Source organism: Mustela nigripes, chromosome 13 (genome assembly GCF_022355385.1).
Source record: "Mustela nigripes isolate SB6536 chromosome 13, MUSNIG.SB6536, whole genome shotgun sequence".
Lineage (NCBI taxonomy): Eukaryota > Metazoa > Chordata > Mammalia > Carnivora > Mustelidae > Mustela > Mustela nigripes.
The window spans coordinates 38827381-38840326 of record NC_081569.1 but is presented as its reverse complement, the minus strand read 5'-3'; the positions used below and the strand labels follow the sequence as shown (position 1 = coordinate 38840326).

Below are 12946 nucleotides of genomic sequence, written 5' to 3'. Positions count from 1 at the left end.
AACCTCTTTCAAATAAAGACTAAAAAACTTAAGGATCCTTTCAACATGCCTTAATTCTGGCTCCAGCAAATTACACATCATCTTTATATTCTAACTTTTTATATGTATCATTCATTTATTATTTATCATTTATTATTAATTAAAAATAATTCATTTATTATTAAGAATAATATACTTAAAAATACCAAAATTCAGGTTTTTTAGTAAATCACCCTGCTTCTTATCAGTATTCCAAGTCAGGAAAAATTTATAAGAGATAATCTTCAACTTAGAAAAGTCAATTTGAAACACATTCAACATCAATCTTTACCATTACTTTAGACCCTACCCTCAGAGTAATACCAAGGCATATTTAAAACTATTTAAAACCGGGGCGCCTGGGTGGCTCAGTGGGTTAAAGCCTCTGCCTTCGGCTCAGGTCATGGTTCCAGAGTCCTGGCACCGAACCACGCACCGGGCTCTCTGCTCGCAGGGAGCCTGCTTCCCTTCCTCTCTCTCTGCCTGCCTCTCTGCCTACTTGTGATCTCTGTCTGCCAAATAAATAAATAAAATCTTTAAAAAAAAAAAAAAAGATTTTCTCCCTCTCACTCTGCCCCTCCCCCTCTAAAAAAATAAATAAAAGTAAAACCATCAGAAACTGCAGATACATTCACATATATTAGATTTTCAAGGATGTCCTATTTTACATGCAATTCAAGAGTTTCAGAGTAATGAAAAATGTTACAATGGACTTACATTTAAGAAGTTCAGAAAGCCTAGCTACTGAAAAATCTACCCCAAGAATAACTGACAACGAAACTTGTGCATTAGTTGCTTGAAAAGGTGGTGGGAATAGGGTGAGGCAAGGGACCAATGTGAAGGCTACTGAGGTAATCCAGACGAGAGGAAGGTTGCTTGAACTAGAGTAATGGTAGTAGAGACAGAAGTTACTAATTAATGAAAATATCAAAGAATGCATTTAATAAACTATGACTGGAAAGGCAAGCTCATTCACTCCAGCTCATTTACATCCAGAAGTTGGAAGTGTCAGATAATTCAGAGGACATGGGATAAAGTATAGGGAGCTAAAAATGGACAGAGTTTGTATAAAGAACAACTGGTACCAGATCCTCGGGATTTGTTCTAAGGAATCAAGAAGGCTATTTCTGCTTCTCTTACTTTATCACTTGTTCTTCCAACCTGCTTTGTTCTAGACCTATTGTCCAACAGATGTGCTGGCATCTTGATATTTAACCAAATATCCCAAGTAATAGCTTAAGTTCTGGAGTGGGTGATAATCTTATAATCTTAAATTGGGCAAGTTATTTAAACTTTATGCACCTCAGTTTTGTATATATGTAAAATAGGAACTATATTTACCTAAGGATTTTTGTGATGGGATTGAGAAAATTAAAAAGAAATGCGTATAATGCATGTCATAAAAATAACTGTGTACTATTAGTTTTCAAAGCTCTATGATTGTTGGTACCACCTATGCTCAAATGTCCTTTATCTGGGACTCAACATAGACAAGGCTATGGGAAAGTTACCCACTCAGACCAAGGAAAGAGGAGAAAATGAACCCAACATTAAAGATTTCTTTTTTAATTTATTTATTTGACAGAGAGAGATACAGCGAGAGAGGGAACATAAGCAGAGGGAGTGGGAGAGGGGGAAGCAGGCTTCCCATGGAGCAGAAAGCCCAATGAGGGGCTCAATCCCAGGACCCTGGGATCATGACCTGAGCAGAAGGCAGACACTTAACAACTGAGCCACCCAGGCGCCCCATGAACCCAACATTAATAGGACAAGCTATTACCTACAGAACAAATCTACTACAGCCACCAGCATTATTCATACTGTCATCAGCCTGTATCCATTTACTTTATCTCACAAATCCAGAGATCCTATACCAATCCTAATGCTTCAGAGATTGAAAATCAAAGCCTCATAAGTGTTATTTGCATCTATTGTGTAAACAAAACACCTCCGTGTGAAGTTATTATTCTCTTCTTACAAGATCTATATTAAAAAAAAAAAAAAGTGGGCAGAGGCTAAAGTGGAATCTTTGGCTCACCATCTGTTTTTCCACTTTTATGAGGAATAAACACACTTGGAAAGCCTCGAAAGAGCTTTGTGCCTACATAAAGAAAAGGGAAATGAGAGAAAATTGAGTGATTGCAATGTTCTTACAAGTCAGGAAGTTTAAGAAAAAAGAAAGATGGGGCCTGGGTGGCTTAGTCGGTTAAGCACCTGCCATTGGCTCAGGTCATGCTCCCAGAGTCCTGAGATCAAGGCCCACTACAGGATCCCTGCTCAGTGGGAAGTCTGCTTCTCCTTTTCCCTCTGCACTTCCCCTGCTTGTGCTTGCACTCTCTTTCTCTATGTCAAATAAATAAAATCTTAAAAAAAAAAAAAATTAAAAGGAAAAAAAAGTAAAACCAAGTCCGAAGCAAGAAGAGGGTATGGGAAAAGCTGTCAAGGAAGGAGGGAGAACTAGAGCAAAAATTCATTGCTTGGCAAGACATTTACCTCCATGGTGCCTTAATCAGCAAGTGGTAATGAGAGAGATGATGTCCATTTGCACTTCTCTGAATTTTCTGGTAATGGCTTTTGCTCATTTTGCTATTGGGTTGCTCATCTCTTCTAATTTATAAGGGCTCCTTAGAAATGAAGAAATTAACAAATGCACACATCATCTGGTAAATAGTTCCCTCGGCCTATAGTGTGTTTTGGTTTAGTTCCTGGTGGGGTGTTTTGGGGGGAAAAGGAGGAGTAATTTTGTTTTATTTTTTAACCTTCAGCTTTTATTTATTAATTTTTTTTTAGAAAGCGCATGTATGGGGGGTGCGGTGCAGAGAGAGAGAGGAAGAGAATCTTTTTTTTTTTTAATAAATATTTTATTTATTTATTTGATAGAGAGAGATCACAAGCAGGCAGAGAGGTAGGCAGAGAGAGAGGGAAGAAGCAGGCTCCCTGCCGAGCAGAGAGCCCGATGCGGGGCTCGATCCCAGGACCCTGGGATCATGACCTGAGCCCAAGGCAGAGGCTTTAACCCACTGAGCCACCCAGGCGCCCCAGAGAGGAAGAGAATCTTGAGCAGACTCCACACTCAGCTCTGAGCTTGATCTCATGACTCCAGGTTCATGACTTGAGCTGAAGTCAAGAGTTAGAGCTCAACTCACTGAGCCACCCAGGTGCCCCTCAGCTTTTTCATTTTTTATAGCATCAAATATATCAATCCTTATTTTTCATTTTCTAGGTTTAATGTCTGGAGAAACCAGCTTAATAAAAAGAGAAAAAAAAAATCTTACTTCAGAATCCTGGCATTCCTCCCTTGACTTGGGAGTAGGAGATGGTCTCAGCTTCTATTAAGCAAAGAAAACCGGGAAGAATTGCCTACCCAAAATGGCTATGTAGGAGATGTGCTTCCAGCATCCTAATTCAGAACAGTACATTCATTCTTCTACTAAAATGCTACATAGTGATTAGATACGTAATCATTAGTTATTACAAAACTATCTGTCCTCAATCACAATATATTTAAGTTTACTGAAGTACTTTTCAGTGTTTGAGTCTCAGAACCTATAAAATTCTTTCTAAAAGAAAACATATGTATAGGCTCCTGGGTGGCTGCCTTTAGCTCAGGTCATGATCCCAGGGTCCTGGGCTAGAGCCCTACACCAGGTTCCCTGCTTAAGAGAGCCTGCTTCTCCTTCTCTCTGCCTCTCCCCTCCACTCATGTGCTCTCTCCCTTGCTCTGCTCTCCCTTTCAAATAAATAAATAAAACCATTAAAAGAAAAAGAAAAGAAAAGTGTGACAAAGTAGGGATTCCCTCTATTACTAAAGTAATATGCGGTACCTAGGTGGCTCAGTCTGGGGAGCGTTTGACTCTTGGTTTTGGCTCAGGTCATGATCCCAGTGTCCTAGGACTGAGCCCTGTGCCAGGTTCCCTGCTCAACGGGGAGTCTGCTTGAGATTCTCTCTTCCCGTTCCCCCTGCCCTACCCCAGCTTGCTCTCTGTCTCTCTCAAACGAATAAAGAAAAAATCACTTTAAAAAAAGTACTACTTTTCTTTAAAAATTTTTATGTATTTATTTAGAGGTTTTTGAGTTTTTTTCTTTATTCATTTGAGAAAGTACAGGAGTAGGATCACAAGCAGTGGGGAGGGTCAGAGGAAGAAAGAGAAGACTCCTCCTGGGCAGACAGCCCCATGGAAGAGGGGCAGTGCTTGATATCAGGATGACCTGAGCTGAAGGCAGACGCTTAACCATCTGAGCCACCCGGGTGCTCCTTAAGATTTTATTTTATTTTATATTTTATTTATTTATTTGACAGACAGAGATCACAAGTAGGCAGAGAGGCAGGCAGAGAGAGGAGGAAGCAGGCTCCCTGCTGAGCAGAGAGCCCGATGTGGGGCTCGATCCCAGGACCCTGAGATCATGACCTGAGCCAAAGGCAGAGGCTTTAACCCACTGAGCCACCCAGGTGCCCTTAAGATTTTATTTTTAAGTGATCTCTATACCTTATGTGGGGCTTGAACTCACAACTCCAAGATCAAGAGTTGTATTACCAACCGACTGAGCCAGTCAGGCACCCTTAAACACTTCTAAATAAATGGGTCACAACCTCAAATATACCTATAGATGGCATTGTTTTCAAAAGATAAAATGAAAGACTAAAGAAAAACTATTAAAAAAAAACAAGTATAGTGTGAAGTAAAGAAGCAAAATGGAATTTATTCCAAAGCATAATTTTAGGTAAATTTCCCTGCTGTCAGTGAAACAGAATTAGAAATTTGAGCTTGAATTAAATTTAATGAATAAATTAAAATTCATTTACTTTATAGAGAGCGTGCCTGAGCAAGGGGCAAAGGGGAGAGGGAGAGAGAGAATCCACAGGCAGACTCTCTGCTAAGGGTGGAGCTCAAAAATGCAGGCCCTCAATCACAGTACCCTAAAATCATGACCACAACCACGGGTCAACAGCTCAGTTGACTGAGTCACTCACGTCCCCCTACTTCTCTTAACATGACCTTTTCTCTCTATCTTCTTTGTCCCATTCCTTCCATTACTTCAGAAAATGAGATTGCTGTTCCTTCCCTCTGAAGTGAACTTGTAAGGAGTCATTTTATCCTAACTTTTAGCAACCTTGTCCTCACACCTGTCCTTTTTCAGCAAAAATCTTTCCTATTCCAATAGCTCCTTGATGCTTTTGCACTTGACAATGATAACTGACTGCTTTATTACAGTCTCTCTCTCCAAGACTACTATCACGACACTGTCCTACTTCCAGTTCTCCATGATATCTTAAATTATGCCTACACTAGTTTCTTTTACACTCTCTCACCCTTAATGCTTAGCATGCCCTTTTCCACAGCAAGTTTAATCTTTGTTCCTCTGTTTTTCTATATCTACTGAAGAGGGCATGGGAAATTACAGGGTGGGATTACAGGAAGGAATTAAGCTGGCAATTTGTTGTTCACCACATATATTGGGGTGGAAAAAAGTTGAGAATTATTGTTCACCTCTCCTTAAGGAGTATTCATTTATTCTCATACTTACGGCAAGTAAGCTACCATACTAACACCTATGCAATAATTCCCCTGTTCAGTTTTCCTCTATAATTTGACCTCTTCCCAGAGACCCACTCCATGCTTTCAGAGGCATAAGGATATTTATATTATCATGTCCCCCATCAGACATTTCCAACTTGACACAACCAAACTTTGACATCTCCCACCTAAAACAAATTCTCTATCTTCTGAATTACCCAATCAATCCAGATTAGAAAAGATGGGGTTGTCTCCTTCATTTCCTATGTCCGTTAATGATTAGTTCATCATTTAGGCTGCAACATTATCTTTATCAAAGAGAAGGGGCAGAAAATTCCCCATCCAAAAAGGTTATCCTTATCCATTCTTCCTGCTACAATCTTACCCTTAGTCTAATCTCCAACAAGACCACTTTTATCACCTTATTCCTCTGTCCAGTAATTTTTAATAGTTCCCTATTATCAGCTAAATATAAAGTGTAAACAGCACCAGCAATGGGTCTTCTGAAATCTGACAGCTACTTTTATAATGTATTTATTATTTTTCTTTACTGTAGTATTTCTCAGACCTTCTAGTGTCAGGACCATTACAGCCTAAAAATTCCAAAGAACTTTTGTCTATGTTTGTTCTATCTCCTCATACTTACCATACTAGAAATGAAAAAGGAGAAAAGTTTTAAACAGAAGAATACATAAGCACACATTCCAGTCAGAGGAATGATGTCACCACACATCACAGAACCTGGAAAACTCCACTGACACTTGTGAAAGAATGAGAATGAAAAGACAAATTACATCTTAGTATTATTATGAAAACAGATCTGACATCTAGCCCCCCTGGCTCACTTAGAAAACACCACTTTATCAGACCTTTATCTGTCTCCCTATCGATGCTTACTGACGAGTAACATTTGTGTGTAGCCATAGCCTGGAGGCAGAAAGAAGGCTAAAAGCCACAGATTTATAAAATATCCTCTAAATTAATTAGCATGCCTGCTCTTTAACAGTCTAACCCAACCAATCAATTTTATGTTCTGCCACTGCCATTTCCTTCCCCTCTTCCTCTGCACTCCCCATCAAGGCTGGAATCAGGAAAGAGAACAAATTTTTTTCTACTTCACCATCTTTTTTTTTTTTTTTTCTACTTCACCATCTTTGAAGACACTATTCCCCCTGCCTGAAAGGCCTTCTTACTCATCCTTTAGACCCAGTTCCTAGGTTACCTCTTCTATAAAGCTTCCGCTTGACACATCCCATCCCATTACTCTTTTCTCTGTAATTCCAAAGCATAGTTAGAACTTAGCACATTGCATTGTAATTATTTATATGTCTGTCTCCCCACTAATAGCGAGCTACAGAACGGCAGACTTACATCTTGTTTTTGTATTTCTAGTACCTCACCCATAACGGGAACTCAAATGTTTGATTATTCCATCAGGCCACGTCTTTGAAAAAGACAATTAAATGCTCATCTATCTCCCAAAATTCCAGACCAGGGGAAGGAGATCCTCCCAACTTCTGCAGTACTTTATGGAAACTAAGAGAAGAGAAAAGCCCAAAGGAAACTGTTATTCCTTCCTAAAAACAAAACAAAACAAAAAAAAACCTGGGGATTTTGGCCCATATATCAAGTCTAACCAGACTCTAACCCTTTAGGGCCTTCATCAAGTGGCTCTTCACCTTTTCAATCTTATTTATGATTCACCAGTATGAACTTACCACTTCTGTCATTCAAACACACACACACACACACACACACTCTCTCTCTCTATCCATTCTATTTTCATCCCTTTTGTTTACAACCTTCCCCAGGATTCCATTTCCCTATTCTTTTAAATTCTACTTTTCCTTAAAAGCTTGGTTCAAGACCACAAATTCCATGAAGCTCTCCGGGACTATGCCAAAACAAAGAAAACTTTCCCCTTTTGGAATTTCTAGTACATTTCCATCTGTTTTCTATAACCTAAAAGTTTGTATTTATATAAACATATTTATACTTATATGCACTTACAGTGTTTTGTCCTGCACTGTCCTTTAATAATTTCAAGTAAGTCGATGGATGTAACCCCAAATGGCTCAACAGCTCCTCAAAAGTAGGAAGAGCCTCCAACAAACACTGGAGTGCCCTTACGTACCGGATACTTCTAAGGTTTCTAATCTTATTTCTCTTGCATCAGCCCTTGCTAGTAACAGGAAAATGAAGGCACGTAATAAATACTATTCCCTTTACTTGATTTTCTTCCTAACTGGTCAGAATAATCCAGGTTTTTTTCTTCTTCTAGGAAACATTTTATCAACAGATATAATTACAATTTGGAAATAAAATGGGTGCTATAAGACGCTTCTTCTCAACACCCTAAAACTGCAAGCTTGGGTAAGACACTTCAGTTATACATAAACTCATTGAGTCCTTGATATAATTAAGTTTTGAAGACCCCTTCCTTTTTTGTTGTTGTTGTTGCTCCTTTACCTTGAATATGTCTTTCCTTATTTTACTCATTATAGTTTTAGTTCCCTTAACATATTCTGATGCGAGGTTACTAGCAATAATGCCAAACTACTTAAGCAGAGCCAAAGTAAAAATCAAGCATAAGATGAAAACAATCTTTGAAAACCAAGAAGTTATGGTAATTGGGCTCAGACCAATGCTTTCCCTTAAATGGAATTTGTCAAAGAGGCCACATCTTCCCTGTCACCATTTCCTTAGTATCCACAACGAAATGTCACAAGTATTAGTTAGAAAATCGACTAAACATAACCATCAAAACTTCCTTCTTGATAACACGAACTGATGGTAACTTCTGAAGATAATTTTCCCCAATTCCTCACTCTTTTGCATATTGGACAAGGTCAGTAAGAAGGAAACGTAGAAAAATATAGTTTAAAAAATAATCCTAGGATTTAGGATGTTCTAAGTCCTAGCTGTTTTTAAGAGTTCAGGCTGAACTCTTATTTAAACACTAGAGAGACCTGGGGCTGCTGGCAATCTTTACGAAATAACATAGAAGAATATTCTTTGGACAAAAGGAGTCCCATAAAGAATTTCAAGGAACAGAATACTGGTGAATGAGCAAAGAAAAGAGGAAGCTGTCAGCTGACACGCAGCAGATTCTTCACCCCGTTTCCCCCTCCCCAAAAGCGGTAGGAAATAAGAGAGCTGCAGAATGTACCTTCCAGGCCAGAAGCAAAACATTGAGGATGGCCAGCAAAGGGCAGGGTCCATTCTCATTCTGAGTGATGATGGGTGTGTTCTCTTCCTTCCACTGGATCCACTTGATGTGATAGACAGACTGTCCCGGGAAGCGTTCCTTGGAGGCCGCCAGTACCTGAGCTTCCTCCCCCTCCTCCTCCTCTTCGCGGCACAGAGGCACTGCCCCAGGCAACACCGCCGCGCCCGCGCCGGCGCCCTCTTCCTCCTCCTCCTCCTCCTCCCCGGGGACCCTGTTCTCGGCTCCCTCCTCACTATTAAACTCAGAGCTGCTGGGGAAAGAATGCAGGTTAGAGAACGACTCCAGGGAGTCCAGGCTCGGCGATTCCCCCGGAGGGCTCGGGTCGCTGCAACTGCTGCTGAGGCCGCCGGCGCTGCTGGGCTCTTCGGACCGGGCGGCCGCCAACTCTGCCCCGCAGGTGCCGGCGGGATCCGGGCGGGGGCCGGCGTCTCCGGCCGGACCCGATCCATGGTCCGCTCCGGCCTCGGCTGTCTCCGGGGAGGCGGTCACCTTGTACTGCCCTCTCGGAGGCGTCTTCTGGGCAGCAGGATTCTCCAAATCATTCTCCTTTAAGTCCAAGCCCGGGCAAGAGCTGCAGGGTCCAGGAACCTGAGGAGAGCTGGCTGGAGAAACCGAGTCCAAAAGGCTCCTCTCGGCGGCCGCCGCCCCCTGCCCATTCCCGCCGCTGTTCTCCGTCGCCCATACTCCAGGACCATCCCCAGAGGCGAGCCTGGTCTCCGGTTGCCCTTCCGGCGGAGAACCTGTCCCTAGCGCTGGCTCGGCGGCCACCCTGTGTTCTAGCGGCTGCAGGCTCCCGGGGCCGCTCTCCATACCCAGCCGCCAGCCCCTTGCTCTAAGGAGACCGCGGCGGGTTCTCTTCAGCCAGCGCCTCGGACGCCATGACAGCGGCACTGGCAGCAACAGCGCCCTTGCGCGGCCTCGGCCAGGCACGTCACGGGGAGGGCACCGCGCGCGCGCGCGCGCGCGCGCCACCACACAATCCGCTGGCTCGGGCGGGCCTGCGCGCGGCCGGTGAAGTCGAACGGCGCAGAGGCCCCCACGGGGCTCCGCCCCTCCTGCGCGCCCGCCTGCGGGAGCTCGGGCTGGGAAGGCGGGGGGCGTGGCGGGCGTGGCTAGGAGGGCGTGACCAGAAGGAAAACATCCTCTCACTCTGTGGCCGGAAGTGGAACTGTGGGGCATCCCGATCGCGCGCGGCTTCTGTAAAGGCGAGGCGGACGGCGTCCAGTTTGTTGTGACCCTTCAGACCTGGGTTGTGTGTTGCCCAGTTAGGGCTCAAGCGTGGGGAGTTGGCAGTGTCTGTGTTATTTGGAAAAGAGCTCGTCCCCGAAGAGCTCAGATTTGTTTCCTCGGCTTGTAATAGGGAAAATTGAAGGATTTTTTTTTTTTTTTTTACGAGATGCAGATTTTTAAAGGCTGGAATCTACTCGAGGTGTTTGGATTACTACACCGCATAAATCCCAGTCTCCCAGGGTTTTGGCTGAGAAAAACTGGGCTCCCCACCAGCTACTGGTGAAACCGTTCGCCCTACTCGAGGCGTCAGTGCGGTTGTGGATATTGGCCTGCACAGCAAGGGGAAAAAAAAAAAAAAAAAAAAAGGAGGTGATTTGGGCCAGTAATAATAAATTAGCTTGTGCCTGAATTAGCCAAGTCTTTGCGGTTTTGTTAACTTGGCCTCACTTTGGATACAGTGGGAAGTGCCTGTTCTCGAAAGAGTTTTCTAATTTGAATTGAGTCGTCTTAAAGCCACACAATTTTCCGAGACGACGGAGTAGCCTGACTTTTTTTTGGTGACAAAATGGGATTCGGATCCTATTCTGACATGTTCTAGACAAGGAGCGCGCCCCCACCCCCATTCCGCCGCTTATTTTTTTAGTCTTTCATCATTATTTTTTAGGCTCAAGAGATAGAACAGTTGACAAGACAAGTGGCTTATTACCTGACACCTAATGGAATGGTATTTATTTCTTTTAGAGAAGGTAGACAAAATTACAAACTAGTTTCATTCACTCATGTAACACATTTCAGGACAAAGTACATTCCTGGGTAATGTGGCATTGGGGATGCTAAGGTGATTAAGACAAAGGGTTTATATCTTCGTTGGGTTTACTGTCTAGTAATTTTTTTTTCTTATTGCATTATTTTTAATAGTTGCTTGAGAAGTATGGTTTCCTGAAAATACAGAAGATGGAGCTTCTTCCACCTTTTTGCATTAACACAATATTGTGATATTTATCCAACTCCTGGAAAAGAGGAAATTTTTAAAAGATAATAGCATCTTCAGAATGTTGAATTTGGAAGTTTTATGTGTTTTTGGTCTCTATATCAATTTATAAGCAATAAATACTATTGTTCAAATCAGGATTTTGCCCTGAATAAAGGCTGCAAATGTTAACAGATTAAGATACATGCTGCTGGGGGCTCCTGGCTGGCTCAGTCCACAGAGCATGTGGCTCTTGATCTTGGGGTTCCAGGGTTGCTTTGCCTGTAGAGTTTATAAGATATACGCTGCTGGATGATAGATGAAGCGTTTTATGGTATTTAGGGCCATTAAGTGCAAATGAGAATATTAGAGATTTCAGTTAATTCAGAATTTAGCATGATGCCTTGAATGTAAGTAGATAGAAAGGTATATTATAGGAGTACCTGGCTGGATCTGTCAGAGCATGTAACTCAATCTCAGATTGGTAAATTCAAATCCCACATTGGGCATTGAGCCTACTTAAAAAAATAATAATATAAATAAATAAGTGAGGGTATATTACATGAATAAATTGAATGATGGGGTCATTTACAGGCCAGAAACCACAGAGCCAAAATGTATGGCACACATGTCTCAAATAATAGCCTTTCACTATTTTTTTTTTTTTAACCTGCTTAGATAGGCCTGTACTTGTCCTGGTAGTTTTTACTGTTTTAAATGTTTCATGTGTTTCAAATGCTCACATGCATAATTTAATAATTTTATTAATAGAAAGAAACAGAACCAATTTTTCTTTTTATATGTTGTCAGGAATTACATAAGCTAACATGAACAGTGGTGAAGAGTGGTTTAAGTTTGCAAAAATGTGCATAGCTATTTTTCTAAGGAGGTGGGGAGTGTCACCTAGGGAGAAATCCCAGAAGACAACATGCTGAAAATGTCTCATTCTGCTTGTATATATCTTCACTTAAATGTAAGGTAAAATATACCATTTTAAAATATAATAGTAACTACCCAAAATTTTTAAATTATTCTCCAAGTTATGGATACAACAGTCTTACAGTCAAATAGTTTATTTAAGAACAAAGCAGTTCCCTGCTCCATTCCTCTACATTTTTTAGTTCTTTCAAAGCAGTCCCTTTCAACTCCTAGGTATTCATTATCTCCTTATACCTGAACATTTGAGTAACATAATTATACTCTGATTTCTTCATTTAAAAATTGTAGATTTTATTGATTTATTCTTATGGGAGATGAGGATTTATTCTTTTCTCTCATACCTTCGTTCCTCCTCTTGTTCCAACCTCCCAATTACTTAAAAATTTTTGATTAAATAAGGTACTCACAGCTTAAAAGTTATGTGAATATTACTTACCATTTAAGTTGGGTATTTTACTATGACTATGATTACATTTATTGTTTTGTTAAAGTTTTTGTTTTTCCTGGAATTAACAATTACCTTATTGTTTCCTTTTTTGCTTAACTCTTCACCTACCACTAACTCAGCCAAAGACTTACCAGTCAAACCTATGAGGTTGCCTTTCAGATCCATTTTAATCTTGGGTATATCCCTCCTCAAACACTTCTCTTACTCTGATCTAAATTTACTGTTTCCCAGGGCTGCTGCACAGCTCCCATCCTGGGACTTCTCTTCACTATTGTCTTAGAGTTCTTTCCTCCTCATTCCCATGTTGATTCCTTTCTTTCTTGGATTTCCTGTCTTCTTCTTTCTTTGATTTTTTGGAACATATTCTTATTTAGGTTCCTGAGAAAGAAGGCATAGGAAACACATTTTTGTAGACTTTGTGTGTCTGAAAAAAGACCTCTATTTTACCTTTATATTTACAGTTTGGCTAGATATAAAATTCGATGTTGCAAATAGTTTTCCTTCATTTTAAAGTCATCGATCATCATCTCTTAGCTTCCAGATGATTATAATAGTTTGATTACTCCAGAACTTTTGTATAGAACTTACGTCTTCTC

General features: G+C 41.2%; 1 protein-coding gene across 4 annotated transcripts in view; it reads right to left on the bottom strand.

The window, feature by feature from the left end:
- MINDY2 (MINDY lysine 48 deubiquitinase 2) overlaps positions 1-10529 on the bottom strand; it is a 74589-nt gene extending 64060 nt beyond the window's left edge. Inside the window, exon 1 of one of the 4 annotated variants that reach the window (XM_059372016.1) lies at positions 8704-10529. In XM_059372016.1, coding sequence (XP_059227999.1) covers positions 8704-9942 — 1239 coding nt within the window. In that variant the 5' untranslated portion in view covers positions 9943-10529. The remainder of the gene's footprint in view (positions 1-8703) is intronic. The other 3 variants (XM_059372017.1, XM_059372015.1, XM_059372018.1) reach the window with 3 other exon arrangements.
- Between the last annotated feature and the right edge of the window lie 2417 nt (positions 10530-12946).